The sequence below is a fragment of the Chrysemys picta genome, chromosome 2 (genome assembly GCF_011386835.1).
Source record: "Chrysemys picta bellii isolate R12L10 chromosome 2, ASM1138683v2, whole genome shotgun sequence".
Taxonomy (NCBI): Eukaryota; Metazoa; Chordata; order Testudines; family Emydidae; genus Chrysemys; species Chrysemys picta.
Window position 1 is genome coordinate 211259244 of NC_088792.1, and position 19680 is coordinate 211278923.

The following is a 19680-nucleotide window of genomic DNA, read 5'->3' on the forward strand; positions in this document are numbered from 1 at the left end:
CTAGGTTCGACGGGGACAGGTGAGCAAAGCCCACAGGTAAGTGGGGAACATGGAGACCGGGGAGATGGGTCGGAAACAAGAGGGAGTGTGGGCTATACTGGCAGAGAGAAAGAGTCAGGACAAAACTGGGAGGAAAGATCAAACCAGTATCTTAGATGCCTATATACAAATGCGAGAAGTATGGGGAATAAGCAGGAAGAACTGGAAGTGCTAATAAATAAATACAACTATGACATTGTTGGCATCACTGAAACTTGGTGGGATAATACACATTGGAATGTTGGTGTGGATGGGTACAGCTTGCTCAGGAAGGATAGACAGGGGAAAAAGGGAGGAGGTGTTGCCTTATATATTAAAAATGTACACACTTGGACTGAGGTAGAGATGGACATAGGAGACGGAAGTGTTGAGAGTCTCTGGGTTAGGCTTAAAGGGGCAAAAAACAAGGGAGATGTCATGCTAGGAGTCTACTACAGGCCACCTAACCAGGTGGAAGAGGTGGATGAGGCTTTTTTCAAGCAACTAACAAAATCATCCAAAGCCCAAGATTTGGTGGTGATGGGGGACTTCAACTATCCGGATATATGTTGGGAAAATAACACAGCGGGGCACAGACTATCCAACAAATTCTTGGACTGCATTGGAGACAACTTTTTATTTCAGAAGGTTGAAAAAGCTACTAGGGGGGAAGCTGTTCTAGACTTGATTTTAACAAATAGGGAGGAACTCGTTGAGAATGTGAAAGTAGAAGGCAGCCTGGGTGAAAGTGATCATGAAATCATAGAGTTTGCAATTCTAACGAAGGGTAGAAGGGAGAACAGCAAAATAGAGACAATGGATTTCAGGAAGGCAGATTTTGGTAAGCTCAGAGAGCTGATAGGTAAGGTCCCATGGGAATCAAGACTGAGGGGAAAAACAACTGAGGAGAGTTGGCAGTTTTTCAAAGGGACACTATTAAGGGCCCAAAAGCAAGCTATTCCGCTGGTTAGGAAAGATAGAAAATGTGGCAAAAGACCACCTTGGCTTAACCACGAGATCTTGCACGATCTAAAAAATAAAAAGGAGTCATATAAAAAATGGAAACTAGGACAGATTACAAAGGATGAATATAGGCAAACAACACAGGAATGCAGGGGCAAGATTAGAAAGGCAAAGGCACAAAATGAGCTCAAACTAGCTACGGGAATAAAAGGAAACAAGAAGACTTTTTATCAATACATTAGAAGCAAGAGGAAGACCAAAGACAGGGTAGGCCCACTGCTTAGTGAAGAGGGAGAAACAGTAACAGGAAACTTGGAAATGGCAGAGATGCTTAATGACTTCTTTGTTTCGGTCTTCACCGAGAAGTCTGAAGCAATGCCTAACATAGTGAATGCTAATGGGAAGGGGGTAGGTTTAGCGGATAAAATAAAAAAAGAACAAGTTAAAAATCACTTAGAAAAGTTAGATGCCTGCAAGTCACCCGGGCCTGATGAAATGCATCCTAGAATACTCAAGGAGCTAATAGAGGAGGTATCTGAGCCTCTAGCTATTATCTTTGGAAAGTCATGGGAAACGGGAGAGATTCCAGAAGACTGGAAAAGGGCAAATATAGTGCCCATCTATAAAAAGGGAAATAAAAACAACCCAGGTAACTACAGACCAGTTAGTTTAACTTCTGTGCCAGGGAAGATAATGGAGCAAGTAATTAAGGAAATCATCTGCAAACACTTGGAAGGTGGTAAGGTGATAGGGAACAGCCAGCATGGATTTGTGAAGAACAAATCATGTCAAACCAATCTGATAGCTTTCTTTGATAGAATAACGAGCCTTGTGGATAAGGGTGAAGCGGTGGATGTGGTATACCTAGACTTTAGTAAGGCATTTGATACGGTCTCGCATGATATTCTTATCGATAAACTAGGCAAATACAAATTAGATGGGGCTACTATAAGGTGGGTGCATAACTGGCTGGATAACCGTACTCAGAGAGTTGTTATTAATGGTTCCCAATCCTGCTGGAAAGGCGTAACGAGTGGGGTTCCGCAGGGGTCTGTTTTTGGGACCGGCTCTGTTCAATATCTTCATCAACGACTTAGATATTGGCATAGAAAGTACGCTTATTAAGTTTGCGGATGATACCAAACTGGGAGGGATTGCAACTACTTTGGAGGACAGGGTCATAATTCAAAATGATCTGGACAAATTGGAGAAATGGTCTGAGTTAAACAGGATGAAGTTTAACAAAGACAAATGCAAAGTGCTCCACTTAGGAAGGAAAAATCAATTTCACACATACAGAATGGGAAAAGACTGTCTAGGAAGGAGTACGGCAGAAAGGGATCTAGGGGTTATAGTGGACCACAAGCTAAATATGAGTCAACAGTGTGATGCTGTTGCAAAAAAAGCAAACATGATTCTGGGATGCATTAACAGATGTGTTGTGAGCAAGACACGAGAAGTCATTCTTCCGCTCTACTCTGCTCTGGTTAGGCCTCAGCTGGAGTATTGTGTCCAGTTCTGGGCGCCGCATTTTAAAAAAGATGTGGAGAAATTGGAAAGGGTCCAAAGAAGAGCAACAAGAATGATTAAAGATCTTGAGAACATGACCTATGAAGGAAGGCTGAAAGAACTGGGTTTGTTTAGTTTGGAGAAGAGAAGACTGAGAGGGGACATGATAGCAGTTTTCAGGTATCTAAAAGGGTGTCATGAGGAGGAGGGAGAGAACTTGTTCACCTTAGCCTCTAAGGATAGAACCAGAAACAATGGGTTTAAACTGCAGCAAGGGAGGTCTAGGTTGGACATTAGGAAAAAGTTCCTAACTGTCAGGGTGGTTAAACACTGGAACAAATTGCCTAGGGAGGTTGTGGAATCTCCGTCTCTGGAGATATTTAAGAGTAGGTTAGATAAATGTCTATCAGGGATGGTCTAGACAGTATTTGGTCCTGCCATGCGGGCAGGGGACTGGACTCGATGACCTCTCGAGGTCCCTTCCAGTCCTATAATCTATGACCTATGACCTCTATAACTGTTTGCAATGTTTTAGATAATTTTCAAATTATCAATACAGTAATTAATAGATTTATAACTTCCAATTGCTATAGTTCAGGGATCGGCAACCTTTGGCACATGGCCCATCAGGGAAATCTGCTGGTGGGCCGGGACGATTTGTTTACCTGCAGCATCTGCAGGTTCGGCCGATCGCAGCTCCCATTGGCTGTGGTTCGCTGTTCCAGGCCAATGGGGGTTGTGGTAAGCGGCGGCCAGCACATCCCTTGGCCCGCGCCGCTTCCCGCAGCTCCCATTGGCCTGGAATGGTGAACCGCAGCCACTGGGAACTGCCATCAGCTGAACCTGCGGATGGGGCAGATAAACAAACCGTCCTGGCCCACCAGCGGATTTCCCTGACAGGCCACGTGCCAAAGGTTGCCGATCCCTGCTATAGTTTATCAGTTCGGTTTTATTGGTATCACCACCATTTCTTATAGTAATTTGGGTACAAAAATCCTAAAGAAAATAAAAAATTAGGAAGAAACATATTTTTGAAAACCGGTGTGAAAATAGTTGTATGTTTTATATGGGTGCCAAGAAGTCTGTTGGGAGATCAATAGTTAATGCAAATGCAGTATATGGTTCTTTGGAAGCATCAGTGTCCTTTAACAATCATCAAGAAACCCTGACCAAAGATATTGATGGGCACTAACCAGCACTGTAGTGTTATTACATGTATGGGTAGTTCGAGTATAGATGCACTGAAGCAAGCACATTCCATTACCAAATCCAGGCAAAAATGTTAAGACTAACTTCTAGGAGAAGTAAATTAATTTTTTCATTTGGAACCCTTTGAAAGTTCAGAAATATGCTGACATATCTGAATGAAGGCAAACTATGTAGACACATGTAGATCTGTGCCTGCTTGGAAGTATATGGCTGCATTGGCATGTGCTGATCGACATCACGTACAAGTGAGTTCAGTAGAATTCATAGCATTTGTAAAATGTCTCACATAATGTCTACAGGCCTCAATAAAGCCCTGAATGTGGTGGGCTTCAATTGTTATATGCATAAGGGAGTGACTATAATCATGTGACCTTCCCCCCTGTCGTGGTATCACGGGGATCTACAACACACGCCCATGGTACCGCCTTCTATAATAACACTCAACACTAATGTCATGAAGTCCTACTGTGAATCTATGCAGAAGCCCTCCTCTGCCCACTCTGTTTCACCTAGTTTCTCTTCTGTCTCCACTACCCTTTGTTCCTTTTCTTCTGCCTCCAGGCTCCAGCAGTTCTCTCCTCCTGCTCCTCTCTCGTTCTCCTCTTTCTGCCTCTGATCTATCCAGTTAATCTACTCTCCCCTGCCTCTGGTTCCTCCACCAGCTGCCCTCCAAGGCACCCACCTACTTAGAGCAAGAAGAGAGCAAAATGAGGGGGATGAGGGCTACCTTCATGGCTCCAGCACAGCTGAGCTCCCAATGCACCTGCCATGACAGCATCAGGAAAGCTGCTGTGCTAACCCCTTGAAGATGGATGCATTCTTGGGATAAAATTCAGTCGTAATAAATAATTAGCCTGCTCTAGTACATGACTATATAAATACCTTTCTGCATTGCTGTCAGTGGATCTCAATAAAGGAAGGGGCATGCAAGAGTGAAAGCTATCCTGTTTCCAATTATAAGAGAAACTCCCTATTATTCATATTTTTGTTACTCAGCCTTTTTGTATTGATTTACCTAAGTGTAGTGTGGTTAGCTGCCTGCATCTCTGTGCTGTTGATACAATAGTTCATCATAATGTTAATAAGAGCTCTGGATAGAGGTGAAATGGCTTTCATAGTCCACACCAGTATTTCCCCAGCATCCTTCTCTCAGCAACTCAGTATTATCTTCAGAAATGATCCTCTGTCAAACTCATTGCTGATTTGATGAGTTGGACAGATGAGTGTGAAGTCAATGGGGGTTTTGCCATTTACTTCCTTGAAGCAAGGATTTCATCTTTGGTTCAAATGACAGAATTTAAAAGTGAGATACAAGGTGCGTGAGGTAATCTTTTATTGGACCAACTACTATTGGTGAGAAAGACAAACTTTCAAGCTTACACAGAGCTCTTCTTCGGGTCTAATATCCTGGGACTGACATGGCTACAACAATATTGCATAGAATTTTAATGTCTTATTTATAGAGGTAACTAAGTAGTTAGGTATATAAATTCTGTCATTCGCAACCCAGAGCTGATTGAGGGCTCAAAATTGGAGGTCATTTTTTTTAAAGTAAAAAACCTTTTACTTGCTTAAAAAACCCCACAGCAAGCAGAGAAAAAAAATCATACCTTCATTTACACCAACAGTGCTAAAGAGTAACCGAGGAAGAGTTTAGCCCAAAGTATAGAGATGAAATGTATGGGTCTGATTATTTCATTCAGCAGCAAGAAACGACAGATAAGATCTTTATTTTGCTTAATTTAGTCTTAGAATTTTCTGAATTGAAGTGTTTTTCTGGTTGACCAAACATTAGCTTTCTAATGTGTTAAATCCTCTGTTAAATCTTATCTTTGATGAGGAAAAATGATACCATCAAGTGACAAAAACATTATCCTTACTCTTCGCTTTATAGTTATAGTAAAAATTCAGGGACTGTTGGGTGAAACACTCTTATCAAAACACTTAGTTTTTGATATTAGAAGAGCAGATGAAAAAATGAAATGCATTGGTATAAAGATTATTTAAGCATGATCAACACTACCAAGCTGTTGCCTCTGGCGATTACTATCACTTGATTGTGCATGAATATTATTCTGCTTGAATGCACACATTTAACAGATTTAATAGAGGAAGAGCCCTTCGCTTTGGGCTTACAGAGGGAAATGATGATTCTCTGCACCCCCTTTAAATTATATAGCACAGGCAGTTATTTTCCTGCGCACATGTGGCAAAACTTTTCAGACCACAGCAGTTTCACTGATGATAATCCAGCAACTAGAAACAATAACTTTGACAGTCAGAGAGATCTCCTGCCCCTCGGAGCGTTTTAGGACTTTATTCTGCCTTATGATGTATGCAACAATACATGTTGCTTCTTGGAAAAGTCAGCTGCTGTGTTTTTGTGTGCAAGCCCCAGAGCTGATTTTTTAAATCCAGTCAAGGATGCACAGAACACCACTTACTGGAGGGCAGGATCACATTTTTAAAATGTAAGTAACTAAAACAGACAGGATCTAGGATTTTTGTAGTTCAGATTCCTGCATATGCAAAGGAACAAGCTCACCATCTTTGTCAGCTCAGGCTTATTAAGATGCACTGTTAACAGGACTGTCCAATGGAGGAACCAAATCTCCTATGCACTTTATTTGAAATGTAGCAACTTATTTCAGTGATGAAGACAAATAATGTGGCCACCACTTTTGACAGACTTCAGTAATGTCTGGTTACAAGAAGAGTAAAACTGAAAATAAGTATGGGTGGGGAAAAGGAGGCTTCTCCCAGAAGTAAGTGTCATGAATCACCATGAGAGAGTTGAATTATTGGGATGTATTCAGTAATAAAATATGAAACATGCACATGATTCTTAAAGGAAGCAGGGACAATAAATAAAAATAGTATTCACAAGTTCATATTTAAAGAGTTAGGAACACTAATTTACACTTGTCTACAGTGTCCTCCATCTAAGGATCTTAGAGCATTTAAACATGGAGTAGGGAAGCCTTGCAACATACCTCTGAGGTTGGAAAGTATTATTATCCTGTAAGGACACCCTAATCAAGTCATTGTGGGGAATGAACCTCTGGCTCTAAGAGCATCCGCCTCTACTGCTTGAGCTAAAGAATGTGGTCCATTAGTCTGAAGGAAGAAACATACTGAGAAATATCTTTTATGTGGGCCAGACACTAAAGAGGGATAAAGATCCACACTGGGTTAATGTGAGTTATAATTACCATTTTACAGATGGTAAAATGATACTGATACTGATGCACAGAGAAGTTCAATGCCTGATCCAAGTTCACATAGGAAAGTTGTGCTGGAATCTCTTGTCTGCAAGTCCTGTGCCTTAACCCCAAAACTTTTATTCCTCCCTAGATCTTAAAGTGGGGTTCCCACCTGCAACTATATTTCAGAAAAAAAGAGAAAGGATGTGCTTTTAGCATCTGCCAGGAGAGGAACTATGTATTGGTTGAGGAGTCTTAGGAAAAGGAGGTAGAAGCACCTAGATCCATTACAGAGGATTCAAGGCTCCCGCTTCTTAGCAAAGTCAGTTTTCAGTAGCTCAATGAACCCCTATAACTATCCCCTCAGTCTCTCCCTTCTGTGTACCTCAGCTCTTAAGCTCATTGATTTGACTTTCCTCTCCCAAGTAAAAGGTACGTTTGTGTCATCTCCCTCCTCCCAGCTTGGTCCACAAAGGAGTAATTTGAATGTAAAGAATTAAGCTAGCATGTGTTAGTGTTCCAGCCTAGCAAGGCTGGAACTATGCTATGTTTGTTGACTGACTGGTTTTGTCACAGGCATTTTCAACAAAACATTCCCAGCCCCTTTCTCTAACCAGGAAGAAGAGCAGGTGCTGGGAATACCAAAATCTGACCTCAAAATTAAAACACATAAATTAAAGCAAAAACCCCAAACAATCTCCCACCCAGTGATGTTTCACTCCTTGCAGCCTTTCTATTTCTGTAGAGCAGGGTTGGGGGACAAAATGATGAAAGCATTTGAATATTTAAGATATTATATATGTCTAAATCCCCAAAGTGAGATAGGAAAAGTGTGAATCATCTTTAAATAACTCCCTACCAAATCATATTAATGCATCAAGCTTCATGACAACTGTGAAAATGTACTGAAAAAGTATTGTTAAACTAGTGGAAACATAATAACCCTTAGTTGAAGTGAGCTTATGAGTTATTTATTATGTTATGATCATTATTAGCTATGACCTACAAGCATTTTTTATTATTTTAAACTACATGAACATTTTCAAGACACTAATTTAGACAGAGTTTACTACAGCTGAAATGTTTGTCATAATTATCTACAGCTTTACAGATCATTAATTTTCCATCAGAAGCTTGAAACCATTATGGCACTTTTAAAATGATTTTGTGGGTGTATTTGCAAATGAGAAAAAAGAGAGAGAAAGAGATCTATCCATTCCTAAATAAGGCCAGTCTGTTAACTGGATTTAAGCATTTAGGGTCTTTTGTGACAGAAGCAGCTTAAGTAGGTATTTTCTCCTGCTCAGATGGAATTCTGAGCTCTATGAGAAGTCAGCCTTCTGAAAGTAAAACATTTTAAATTGTCTTTTAAAAATTCTAATATTGTGATGGTGCCTTAGATAAGATTAGTCTGTGTGGGAAAAAGTTTTCCCAAGTAATTTTGGTAAACTAGGTCAGCATGTGGCTGCTGCCTGAATAGAGCTGTTGTTAGTATTTAATACTTGTTTTTCCTTTGTTTTCTCTGGAGTTATGCACATATGTTTGGTGTTGATTCTGAAAAAAAACTGTTATTTAATGTTCTTTAAATAGCAAAAATAACACACCTTCATATGTTACAGTACAAAATACCAGCTGTGTGACTGTGCATATGACAATGAATTTTGTTTAATATTATAGACTTTTAAAAAATATATTATTTGTTACATTTAAGCAGAACAGTCAGTGCCAGAAAGTCTAGAAGCAGCAACAAGTAAATCCATGAATTCATCTCTTTGTATGATTGAGTAAATGTTGGGTCCATAGCAATTGTAAATCTGGAAAAAGCCTGAATTTTGTTAGCCCTGTAGCAGCAAGTAATAAAAGAACCAGTTGCCAGTAGTGGAGATTAGGGACATCTAAGAGTGGCCAGGCAACTCTGAAAGTGTACCCATTTTAGGGTGACCATTATCAAGTGTGAAAAATCGGGACAGGGGTGCGGGTTAATAAGGGCCTATATAAGAAAAAGCCCCAAATGTTGGGACTGTCCCTATAAAATGGGACATCTGGTCACCCTAACCCATTTCCTGTGGATCATCTTTGGCTTTTCTTTCTTCCTCTCTCTGACCTTTGAGAAGGCCACTGAAAAACAGGCCAGGAGTACCTACCGTGACATGACTTGTGGATCACATTTTGTATTCCCACTGACTTCACTAGGTGCTTCATGTGTTCACCAAAGGTCAGGATTTAGCCCTAAAAATGACAACATTAAAAGGAAATTGTGGAGAGCAAGCTATGAAGATTAGTGTGATTTTTGTATTATCATTTGGCTGCTGTGCTTTATAAAAAACACATAATGATAAAAGCTCACCTCATAAATATTTAAGTGATAAGACACAATAGGCAGTGACTTTCATTACTGTATGCGCTGATGGTATATTATGAGGTACAAAACCAAAGACCAAGTGACTTTAGATACTTACAAATGACAATGATTCCTTAGGGGCTTCTCATATCATTCTTAAGAAGTGGAATTTATAAATAAAAGAGGAAAACATTCAAAGTTATAAATTCACTGACTATTACTGACATAGCTCAAACATCCCTAACAGGCCAGTCTGAAAGTGACATCTGTATCCTGAATTCTAACCTCTTTTCAGAATTAACAATTGGATTATATTTGACCTTTAAACTAGAGTGACAAGTACTTGAAAGGATTTTAAAGGCCTGATTCTACACTGTCTTATACCTTGTACAGTTGTGAAGACCATGGGAGATATCTGTATTATTTTTTTATAAATAGTGTGTGTACCTCTGTTTATGTGATTACTATTATGTTGTCTGCTACATGGGGGGAAAAGTTAACTCAATTGTGGGTGGTTTTACACATCTCCAAGAAGACAGACAATGACGCTAACTCAATTGCTGGTGTTTAAATAGACAAAACAGTGAAACCGTTGCTGGACGGCTGATGAGATACATAAACTGGATACCCCAGGTTCAGGTGTCCCAGGACAGAAAAGGGAGCTTGGAAATGGATAAAAATGGCTCGTGAACACAGAGGTGGAGATGCTGACTGAGGGTCAGGCAGACAGAGGCAGCAGCTGCAGGAGTGCAGACCATCTCACCCAGCCCCAGTGCTTGGGAGTGCCTAGGACAAGAGTGACTTACTAAATCTGCAAGGCAAGGCTAAGGCTTAGGTAAGATAGTATGCATGTAGGCCTATGGTTAAATAAATAATACTTTGTTTTGAACTGTCACTGCATTTTCATACTGTTCACAGCTCCTAGAGCGAAGTTTATAGTAGGTGCCAAAACCCAGTAGGACCTCCTGAAGAAACAAGGGTGGTAAACACAGTTATTCTGACAGGGGGACCTGGTTTAAGAGTGGGGTGAATTGTAGAATTCCTTTCTGAGAGAAGTATCAATGTAAGTCCTGTGGTCTGAAATGTTGGAGCAGGGTTCAGCAACCTTTCAGAAGTGGTGTGCCGAGTCTTCATTTATTCACTCTGATTTAAGGTTTCGTGTGCCAGTAATGCATTTTAACATTTTTAGAGGGCTTCTTCCTATAAGTCTATAATATATAACTAAACTATTGTTATATGTAAAGTAAATAAGGTTTTTAAAATGTTTAAGAAGCTTCATTTAAAATTAAATTAAAATGCAGAGCCCCCCGGACTTGTGGCCAGGACCCGGGCAGTGAGAGTGCCGCTGAAAATCAGCTCGCGTGCCGCCTTTGGCACGCATGCCATAGGTTGCCTACCCCTGTGTTAGAGAATAAAGAGCTCTCTATTGTCACCCATTGGTGAAATGGGAGAAGAATGGCTGAGAGCTGCTTAAGACTCCAGATGAGCAGGGGCTCCACGGGGGAGGAGGCTCTCTGCCAACATCTGTTGGAGGGCAAAGGGAATTGATTGAATAGGTATGACAGTTTGGGGCATTTTGGTAAAAGTACAGTTAAACTTTGAGTTTGGGGGCAATTAAATGTTACTGATCTTGTTGGGGAAATACAAGGACTAGACATCAACATTGCATATGCCTGGGGTCACCCTCACTGAGACTGCTGTCATGCATATTTGGGTAAGTGAGCCTGGACAGAGCTGAAAAGAAGGAAAACATCTTCTGTCTTTTGTTGGGTGTGCCTCTCTGGTGATGAGGACTCAGTTAAGGTTCCTAGATGATAGTGGTCCTTCTAAAAGAACTGAGCTGAGACCGCTATAGAGCAGTGGATGGTACAGAGCTGAGGGTGGCTTTGAGGCAGTGGATGGTACCGAGCCGTGGTGGAAGCTCTGAGGCAACAGACGATGCAGAGTAGCAGTGGCGCTTTCAAAGTGATAGATGGTGCAGAGCAGCAGTGGCTGAAGCAGAGCTGAGGCAGTTTGGGTTGATGCTGCAGAGACAGCAGCAGCCAACCCAAGAGACTCTGGTGTGGACCTCCCTACCATGCAATTAAAGCTGAAATACTCCAGCTGGGTTAGATGGTAGAGTTCCCAGTGTAGTCCAGGCAGCACTGGACTGCCAGCGTGCTTGGAGTTTTCCAACCCAGGTCAACTAACTGTGAGTGAGAAGGAGAGAAATGGCTAGACTGCACCAGCCACATTGGGTAATATACAGTACTTTCCAACTTGTAGGCACTGAGTCTAGGGGTTAAAACAAAGAGAACTTTATTAAGGTGAGAAAGAGGGCAGAATACAACAGAATAAACTTGAGAAACCCAGATATTAATAAAGCCACAAATTCTCTGAGGCAAGACTCCAACCCTGTATTGGGCTTTAACAGGAGTCCCAACTTCAGTCCTCCTGGCAACTGTGATGATGCCTATGGTGGTAAATGTAATTTCCTAGGTTTTTGGGTGATGGCTCAAGCTGGCGTTAGTTAAGTCTTCAAGAAAGCCCTTAGAAAATGAACCCAACCTTTTCTGCTGCTGTCAACACCTGGCAGAAGGGTTCCACAAGTGCAGGCCTGTCACTTTAAAGGGGTGTCCACAGATAGTCTGAATGAGGGGTCAAAGATACAGCTCCCCCTGAAGTGTGACAACAGACATTTACAAACTGCGTGTAATAAGCTACCACTCGGATTCTCCTCTACTACACACGGTAGTTGTAAATCAGTCTCATAGCTCTTAAAGGATATGAATAATGTAGCTAGCATCCTTTTTTTTTTAAATAAGCTATCCTGGAAGCTAGAGTGAAAATTGTGGCTAGTTAATTAAAGAGTACAATTCTTGTTTGCTCCATGAATTTTACTAACCTTGAAAAATGTTGGTCCGACAGTTGGAAGGAAGATCTCTGTTTATCCATAAAACAAGTATAGGACAGGCAGCAACATTGCAGGCTTCTTCATACTGCACTGAGGGAGCTCTTCTAAGGAAAAAAGGATAATTTGTCAGGGACATTCAGTGATTGATTGACCTCTCTGTTGAGACTGTCAACATACATGTTAATGAGAGCCAACTGTGATGGTGGCTTTACAGTTTGGGTATCTAGCCACTAGAAACTGGACTGGAAACATAGTATCATTTCATATAGACTTTTGAAGAGCCATCATATGGTAATAATTTTCAGCCATTACCAAACTGGGTTAAAGTTGAATTTGTGACTTAGAGGTGAAAGGCTCCATTATCTCATTAGTGACCCATTTTCATCCACAAAGTTTTAAGTTTACAAAGTTTTAGTTCTGTTTAGAGTTCATTTGTGATCAGTTACTGGAATGTAAGAAAAGTTTATTAGACTGACCTCAAGGTTCAAAAACAGGATATGTGGGACTTGAGCTATGCAAAAATAAAATAAGTCCAACTTCTGATAAAATGTATTTCTCTTCCAGTTTTCTGAGATCCTTTCCCCAAAAATCAATGTTTCATTGACAGTTATTTATAAAATTTACTTCAAATGCATGGTAGCATTAGAAATCTTCAAAGTAAGATGAAAATGATGCAACTATGGATGTGTATCTTCTCTGTTTCTGAAAAAGGGATAATAATGCTACATTGCTACAAATAGGTGTATTGAGGAATAATTAATTAGTAATAAAACACTCTTTAAAAAGAATAATGCTGTACAAATGCACTTCATACGTTATGAACTACTAAAGTGACATTAAGAATGAGTGGCGGTTTAGGGGGAAGGTGGGGTGGAAAGGACACATTAACCAGTACAAATCCCATGTGTTGCTCTGTTCATTTAGGTTTTCTCATTACCCCAGCCCATCTTGTAAACTGAATCAGCAACCTCAATCCATCCTCAGATCTGCTAAAGCCCTTATCACTATGCAACACACAATGCAACTTGCAGCATTGCTGATCTCAACTGCTGATCTGCTCTGCACTAAAGAGCTGAAATGCAGTTTATAATAGAGGCACTATAAAACTATGGCTACTAGGCAGTAAAACTCACACTGCAAAAGTCACAGTGCCCTATCACTGATTTTAAATAGATTACATTTCTCCTTGTACGAGTGAAATGCAGTCTTGTGCTGCAAAACTATTCCATAGACTTATACTTTTCTGAAGTGGTAATTTATTTCCTAACTGTAAGATAGACAACTGGTTGCTGAGTGGTAACAACAGCATTTGGTACAGAACATAGATTAGCAGTAGTAGCTCTGCCAAAATGGTCTAGAGAAGCTAGGTCTGAAGACAAAACTGCAAGGATTCCAAGCTCCTTACACACTGGATCCACAGAACAATAGTGATGACCGCCGAGGGATAGTTCAGTGGTTTGCGCATTGGCCTGCTAAACCCAGCACTGTGAGTTCAATCCTTGAGGGGGCCATTTAGGGATCTGGGGTAAAAATCTGTCTGGGGATTAGTCCTGCCTTGAGCAGGGGGGTTGGACTAGATGACCTCCTGAGGTCCCTTCCAACCCTGATATTCTATAACACAGGACCCTATGCTAAAGTTATTGGGTTATGAATTTAGGAAATAGAGGGGTGGCTGTTTGCTTCTCAGTGGCAGAGGGATTAGCCTTCATTATCTGTAGCTGTCAGGAAACCCACAGACCATGTATTTCTGCATTTCTTCTTGGACTCACTGATTGCATGGTCACGTGGCTGCCCCCAGAATCATACCTCAGAGTGTGATTCTAACTTGGTCAGTGTTATTTTACACCAGGTTGGGGGGCGGTGATGCTGCCTTGATCCCATCCCTTCTAGGTGTAAGGGAAACCAAAAAGCATACTGTAGAGCTGCCTTTTCCTCATTCTGTACCCACCCTGAAGATAAACAGATTTGTATTTTGCTCCACTCAAATTTCTTGGAGGGTTTCAGGACTGTGAAGATGGTGACGTCTTGTATCTTAACAAAATGGAATCCAGGAAGAACAGTCTCTTGTTTAGGGAAGGTGGGGGGAGTTTAACAGTGTGCTAAATTATAATTTTGTAGGTTAGGATTGATACCTTTATGGTAGTACACTTGTCCATAGCTCACTCAATGATCTGCATGATTTGGATTTAAATGAAACTAAAAAAAGGGCTGCTCTGGCATGGACGTTAGCCTTTACAGTCAACTTCAGGGGGAAGTTCCCATTACCACTGGTAGGTGCACTGGTGAGAGGCATAGATGCTGGAACTAGGGATGCTGCCATACCCCCTGGCTTGAAGTGGTTTCTATTATATACAAGGTTTACAGTTTGGTTCAATGGCTCTCAGCACCCTGAGTGAGTGGTGGGGTAAACTCTTATGAGTGGTGCCCATTGGCAGAAGGGCATAGGAAGAGCTGCAAAGGCATTGCGCTAGGACAAACCAAAAACCTTCAGTCTGTTAGGCAGTGAATTCACCCTCTTTCACCAGCAGTAAAATCATTTAAAAAAATGAAATTAAAAAATGCAATGAAAAGTGAACGCTGCAATGCAGAGAAAGGAAAGGCTGAGCTTCCCCCCTAACCAGCTCTGGGGGTTCAGCTGCTGCAGGAGGAGACACTATGTCTCACATGAGGGAAACAGAGGATTCTGCACAAGGAGTTGGAACTATTAATAGCTCTTCTGCTAGCTGTGCAGCTGGAGAGCACGCATGCTGCTGCATGTGCTAGGTGCACCAATGCAGTGAAGAGAGGCAGTGTTGAGAGAAGGACATGAGAAAATGCAAAGGGTGAGGAAGGAAACTCAGAAAGGCTCCAGGTAAAAACTCCCTCCTACCCTGTACATGGGACTCCTGCCCCATCCCCCTCCAAAAAACCTCCAACCCAGCCTGTGCACTGGAGTCCACAGAATTAATATTTTGAGGAAGTTTGCTGGGAGGGGGGATTTCAGGTGTGTGGAAGGGAGCTGGTCCATGAGACATTCTCTTGTGCATGACAGGATGAAAATGCTTAAAACCCACTATGTGTACAATTGCAGTTTTGTACTTGTAAGCGGCCTAGTGGAATACAAGCCTGCCACCCCTCACTGTGCATAGGTGGGATTCTGGAGGGACAAGGTGGGTGAGGTAATATTTTGTATTGGACCAACTTGTGTTGGGGAGAGAGACAAGCTTTGGGGCGACACAGAGCTCTTCTTCAGGTTCCTCTGCCTCTGTGCAGTTAAGGGCCCCTCTGTACGGATCCCTTTGCAGACTGGGTCCCAAGTCCTCCTGCTTATCCTCCCAAGCTGGTGGTCGATCACTGCGGGCTCGGGACCCATTTGGAGGGGCACGGGACACCCGTGTCGCCCAGCTCTGCGCTTTGCGGGCACAGTTCGCTATCGCTCCACGCAGCCGCTGGCTGCACCCCAGGCTGGGAACTGGCGGAGGGAGTTGGAGCGAGCCCAGCCCTTCCCAGCGCCCCGCCGCTGTGCCTGGCAGCGATGCTGCCCTCGCGGCTCCTCTCCCCGGCGCGGCCCCTCTCGGCGCTCGTGAGCCCCGCGCGCGCCCAGCGGCAGCCGCCGCGCGGCCCCTCCAGCCCCGTTCCACCCCCGGCCCGGCGGCTGTAGCAGCCAAAGCGGATAGGCGGCAAGGGCAACAGCTTCGTCGCCCACGCGCAGGTCTATCGCGCATGCGCATTATCAAAGTCTTTGCCGTAGAGTAGGGGGTGCGTGAGCAGGCTCGGCACCGCAGCGAGGGAGCGGCCCAGGCTCCTCCTCTCTCGTACGCGGCGCTGCCGGCCGGCCGGCTCCCCTCCCGCCTCCATCCCGGCGGAGGTGACAGGAGCGCGGGGAGCCGGCTCGGTCTCGCCACCATGGCCGGGTCGCAGCAGCCGCTGCCGCCGCTGGAGGACGAGGAGTCGCCGCTGCCCATCGAGGACGCGGAGCTGGCGCTGGCCGGGATCAACATGCTGCTGAACAACGGCTTCCGCGAGTCCGACCAGCTCTTCAGGAAATACCGGTACCAGCCCCCTCCTCCGTCGGGCGTCCCTGCACCTGCCTCCCGCCCCGAGTCCCCTCCCCGCAGAGCCGGGCTCCAAGCGCAGGGGCTGCTGCCCCCGGCCTCCGCCGGGTACCGCTGGCCGAGCCGCCCCCGCTCTGACCCGGCGCAGCACCTGCACTAGCGGCCCAAGCCCCTCGGCTTCCCCACCGACACCTGCCCCGGCTCATGCCTCTGTCCCCCCGGGTGGCGTGGCGTGGCGCTCTCCGCCTCCCCCTCGGTGCGTGTGCGAAGCCCTCAGTTCTTCCCACGCAGCGTGGACAGCCGCACGCAGAGGTTGTTGTGCGCCCCGCCTGAGCGGGAGAGGCGAACATCCATCCACATGGCGGGTGTCGGGCTGCCAGAGCACTTCCTCGTGCAAGCGGTTACGGCAGGAGGTGGTTTTGTGATGCCGTCAGGCTTTTCTCTCAGTTCCCTCGGGCAGATTAACCGCTTGGCGTTACATTTTGTTCCCCGAATTACTCTGCAAGAAAAAGATTGCCTCTGACTCTTAATCAGGTCCCAGCATTGCATGAGAAGTGAGGATTCACAGATTTCTGTTAATAAATCTTAACTCTAGGGAAACATTTCAATATGTGATTTTTGCAAACTGTTAGTCTGTATCACCTGATTTGACAGAGGCGAACCACCATTTTTTTTTAATCTAAAAACCAGGGGAATTTACCTTTCCTCGATGCATCCGAAGAAGTGAGGTTTTTACTCACGAAAGCTTATGCCCAAATAAATCTGTTAGTCTTTCCTCGATGGGCACTTGTAAATCTCACCGATACTGATGAGTAGTTGTGCATGTGCACAGAAGAATAAACAATAAGATTTGCTTAATATACGTGTCTTCCAATGAAAACATCCTGAAGATTTTTAGCTTTTTAAGCTTATATGTGAGTGAGTTGGACTGAGAGACTAGATAGTGACAGGGGCTAACTTGAATGCTACTGTGATGAAGCCATAAAATAACTAAACAATCTGTACTATGTGTTGTATCTAGATAAAGGAAAAGGTCACTTTCTAGAAATTACTTGAATATAGTTGTAACAGCAGATATTAGTCTATAACTACACTAATTTTAATATAGTTAAGTTTCCTGCGTAGTTGAGAAGAATTAACTCTTTCCATAATGGCTGGAGCTCTGGCATTATAGGTGTTGTTTTCTAAATTTATATGCATCAGAGTGCTATTGTCTATACTGCAGAATATTCATTTAAGACCTACATTGAGTTAAAAACAAGTCTGTGTTGGTGGTATTGGAAGTACTTCAAAGCCTTCCTTATTTTTTTCATTTATAAAAATTAAATTTGATACAAATAAAACTATTTTCGGTGGAGAGGGAAGTGATGACTTAAGAACTAAAAAAACTAGGATATTAAAAATAGTTTTTACTATGCTCCTGTTTCAAAATTTTTATGTATTAATAATTGCGTGTTCAGCAGATTGTTCATCTTGTTATAGGAACCTTTGTTTCTGAAATCTTTCATAAAATCTGTTGATTTAGTTTTCTCGTTATTATAAATTGATTATTACAGTGTAAATATCAAAGGAAAAATCAAGTTACATAAACTTTGATCCAGGCAAATATAGTTTATTAAAATAGACTATCAGTCTTGTTCATATTATGAACCTATATTCAGTGACTGAAATGGCCCTCCTCAGCTGTCTCAATCTGTTTCCCCTTGGGCTTAAAATGAGGTGTCTCATGATTCCATGTCATAGTTAATTTTGACACTCGAGGACTAATTGTGAGCAGCTGGTCAAATCTGATTTATCTGAAAATGGATTATAAGTGGTGTAATGATTCATAGGTTAAAAATCACTGGCCTAGTTGCAACTTTAACTGCAAAAGCCCAGATCTTTTGAAATATTTTGTTCCTGAATAATTTAAGTGATCAGAACTTCATGTAGAGATGAAAATGGGAGAAAATGTCCAAGGCTGACTGTTCAACCATAAACTGTAGATTTCCAGCCTAGAGATAAGATAGTTTAGGCATAAGATATAATTTGTGTTTAACTTTGCAGACTGTTTTCCTCTTTTGTATGTTTGTGTCAGATATGTTCTTGCTAACCAGAACCGAAGAAACATCATTAACTTCCAAGTAGCTATCAGTCATTTAGCAATATATTTTTATCCTTTTGTGCTTGAAAGTAAAGTCTTAGAAATAGCTCCTAATTGGGAGTGCCCTTCCAAAGAACAGCTTCTTTCCGCATTAAGAGACCTGCAATTTGTCACATTTAGAGACAGATGTTAATCTTATTGACATCAGTGACACTCAGAAAGCTGTTTGGAAGAATGTGCATTTTGCATATTAATTTATGCATGTTTCGTCAAATATATATTTTACCTATGGTATGAATTGTTTTATAGCCCTCTTCATTCAGCTAGTTTAAGCTTTTGAAACTGGCCTTTGTCATTTTCAAATGGCTTCTGAAAATGGATTGACTTCAGAAAGAGTGAAGCAGAAATCAGTGTTTCTTATGGAAACTCTCTAGGGTTATTTGAAAATTTAATTATGCTGCAAATGCTTTGACTTCACTAACTAGTTTAAAATTGCTCTTCAGAAATGAAACTATTTCATCTCATTTCTTTCCTCACTTGGCTCCTGAAAGATCCCATGAAGCATATTAATTCAGGTCTGTAATCATAAATTCATAATCAGTTTATGGGAACATGGTGACAGTGTAGATGTGCCATTGAGTATATCATCCCAAATCAGTCTGAATTTTTCTTGCTCCCTCCCTCCTTGCATTCCCCCCCCCCAAAAAAATGTGTGAGCTTTTAATACTGCATATATTTGAAAACTGACCATAATTCAGTTCTTAAGGAGGGAAAATTGGATTGGGAATGAAATCCTAACTGGACCTCCCTGCATATTACCCAGTAATACAGCGTTGGATCTCAGTGAATATTCCCTTTAACTCAGTGGCTCTTAATCTTTCCCGACTACTATACCCCTGTCAGGAGTCTGATTTGTCTTGCGTACTCCCCCTAAGTTTCACGTCACTTAAAAATTATTTGCTTATAAAATCAGACATAAAAATACAAAAGTGTCACAGCACATCATTACTGAAATATTGCTTACTTTCTCATTTTTGCCATATAATTATAAAATAGGTTAATTGAAATACAAATATTGTACTTACATTTTAGTGTATAGTATATACAGCAGTATAAAGTAGTAATTGTCTATATGGAATTTTAGTTTGTACTGACTTTGTGAGTGCTTTTTAAGTAGCCTATTGTAAAATTAGGCAAATATCTGGATGAGTTGATGTACCCTCTGAAAGACCTGAGTACCCCCAAGGGGTAGCCCTGGTAGAGAACCACTGAACTGACTCCTAAGAGAGCTAATTTTTCCTCAGTGTTATGAACAGAAATTTAAGCAAGAAAGTAATAACTTTTTTGTCTCTGTATAAGCAGCCTATATAAATATATATCTACTTGTAGACCAAACAAACTAGGCAGTTGAACTAATCTATCACATG

General features: G+C 42.1%; 1 protein-coding gene and 1 long non-coding RNA gene across 6 annotated transcripts in view; one reads left to right on the forward strand and one right to left on the reverse strand.

The window, feature by feature from the left end:
* Positions 1 to 11393: 11393 nt before the first annotated feature.
* Positions 11394 to 12753, reverse strand: LOC112058668 (uncharacterized). Its single transcript, XR_006175533.2, has 3 exons — positions 12613 to 12753; positions 12128 to 12240; positions 11394 to 11517 (listed from the first exon to the last, which is right to left on the reverse strand). It is a non-coding gene; the product is annotated as an uncharacterized LOC112058668 (long non-coding RNA).
* Positions 12754 to 14902: 2149 nt separating this feature from the next.
* Positions 14903 to 19680, forward strand: part of TTC39C (tetratricopeptide repeat domain 39C) — a 68245-nt gene continuing 63467 nt past the window's right edge. For 3 of the 5 annotated variants that reach the window (XR_006175531.2, XM_042854849.2, XM_065585365.1), the window contains exon 1: positions 15870 to 16167. Coding sequence is in view for 4 of the 5 variants with exons in the window: in XM_042854849.2 (XP_042710783.1) it covers positions 16022 to 16167 (146 nt within the window). In the remaining variant the exon portion in view is untranslated. Of the gene's footprint in view, positions 14988 to 15847; positions 16168 to 19680 lie in introns of those variants that run through there. The other 2 variants (XM_042854848.2, XM_005282778.5) reach the window with 2 other exon arrangements.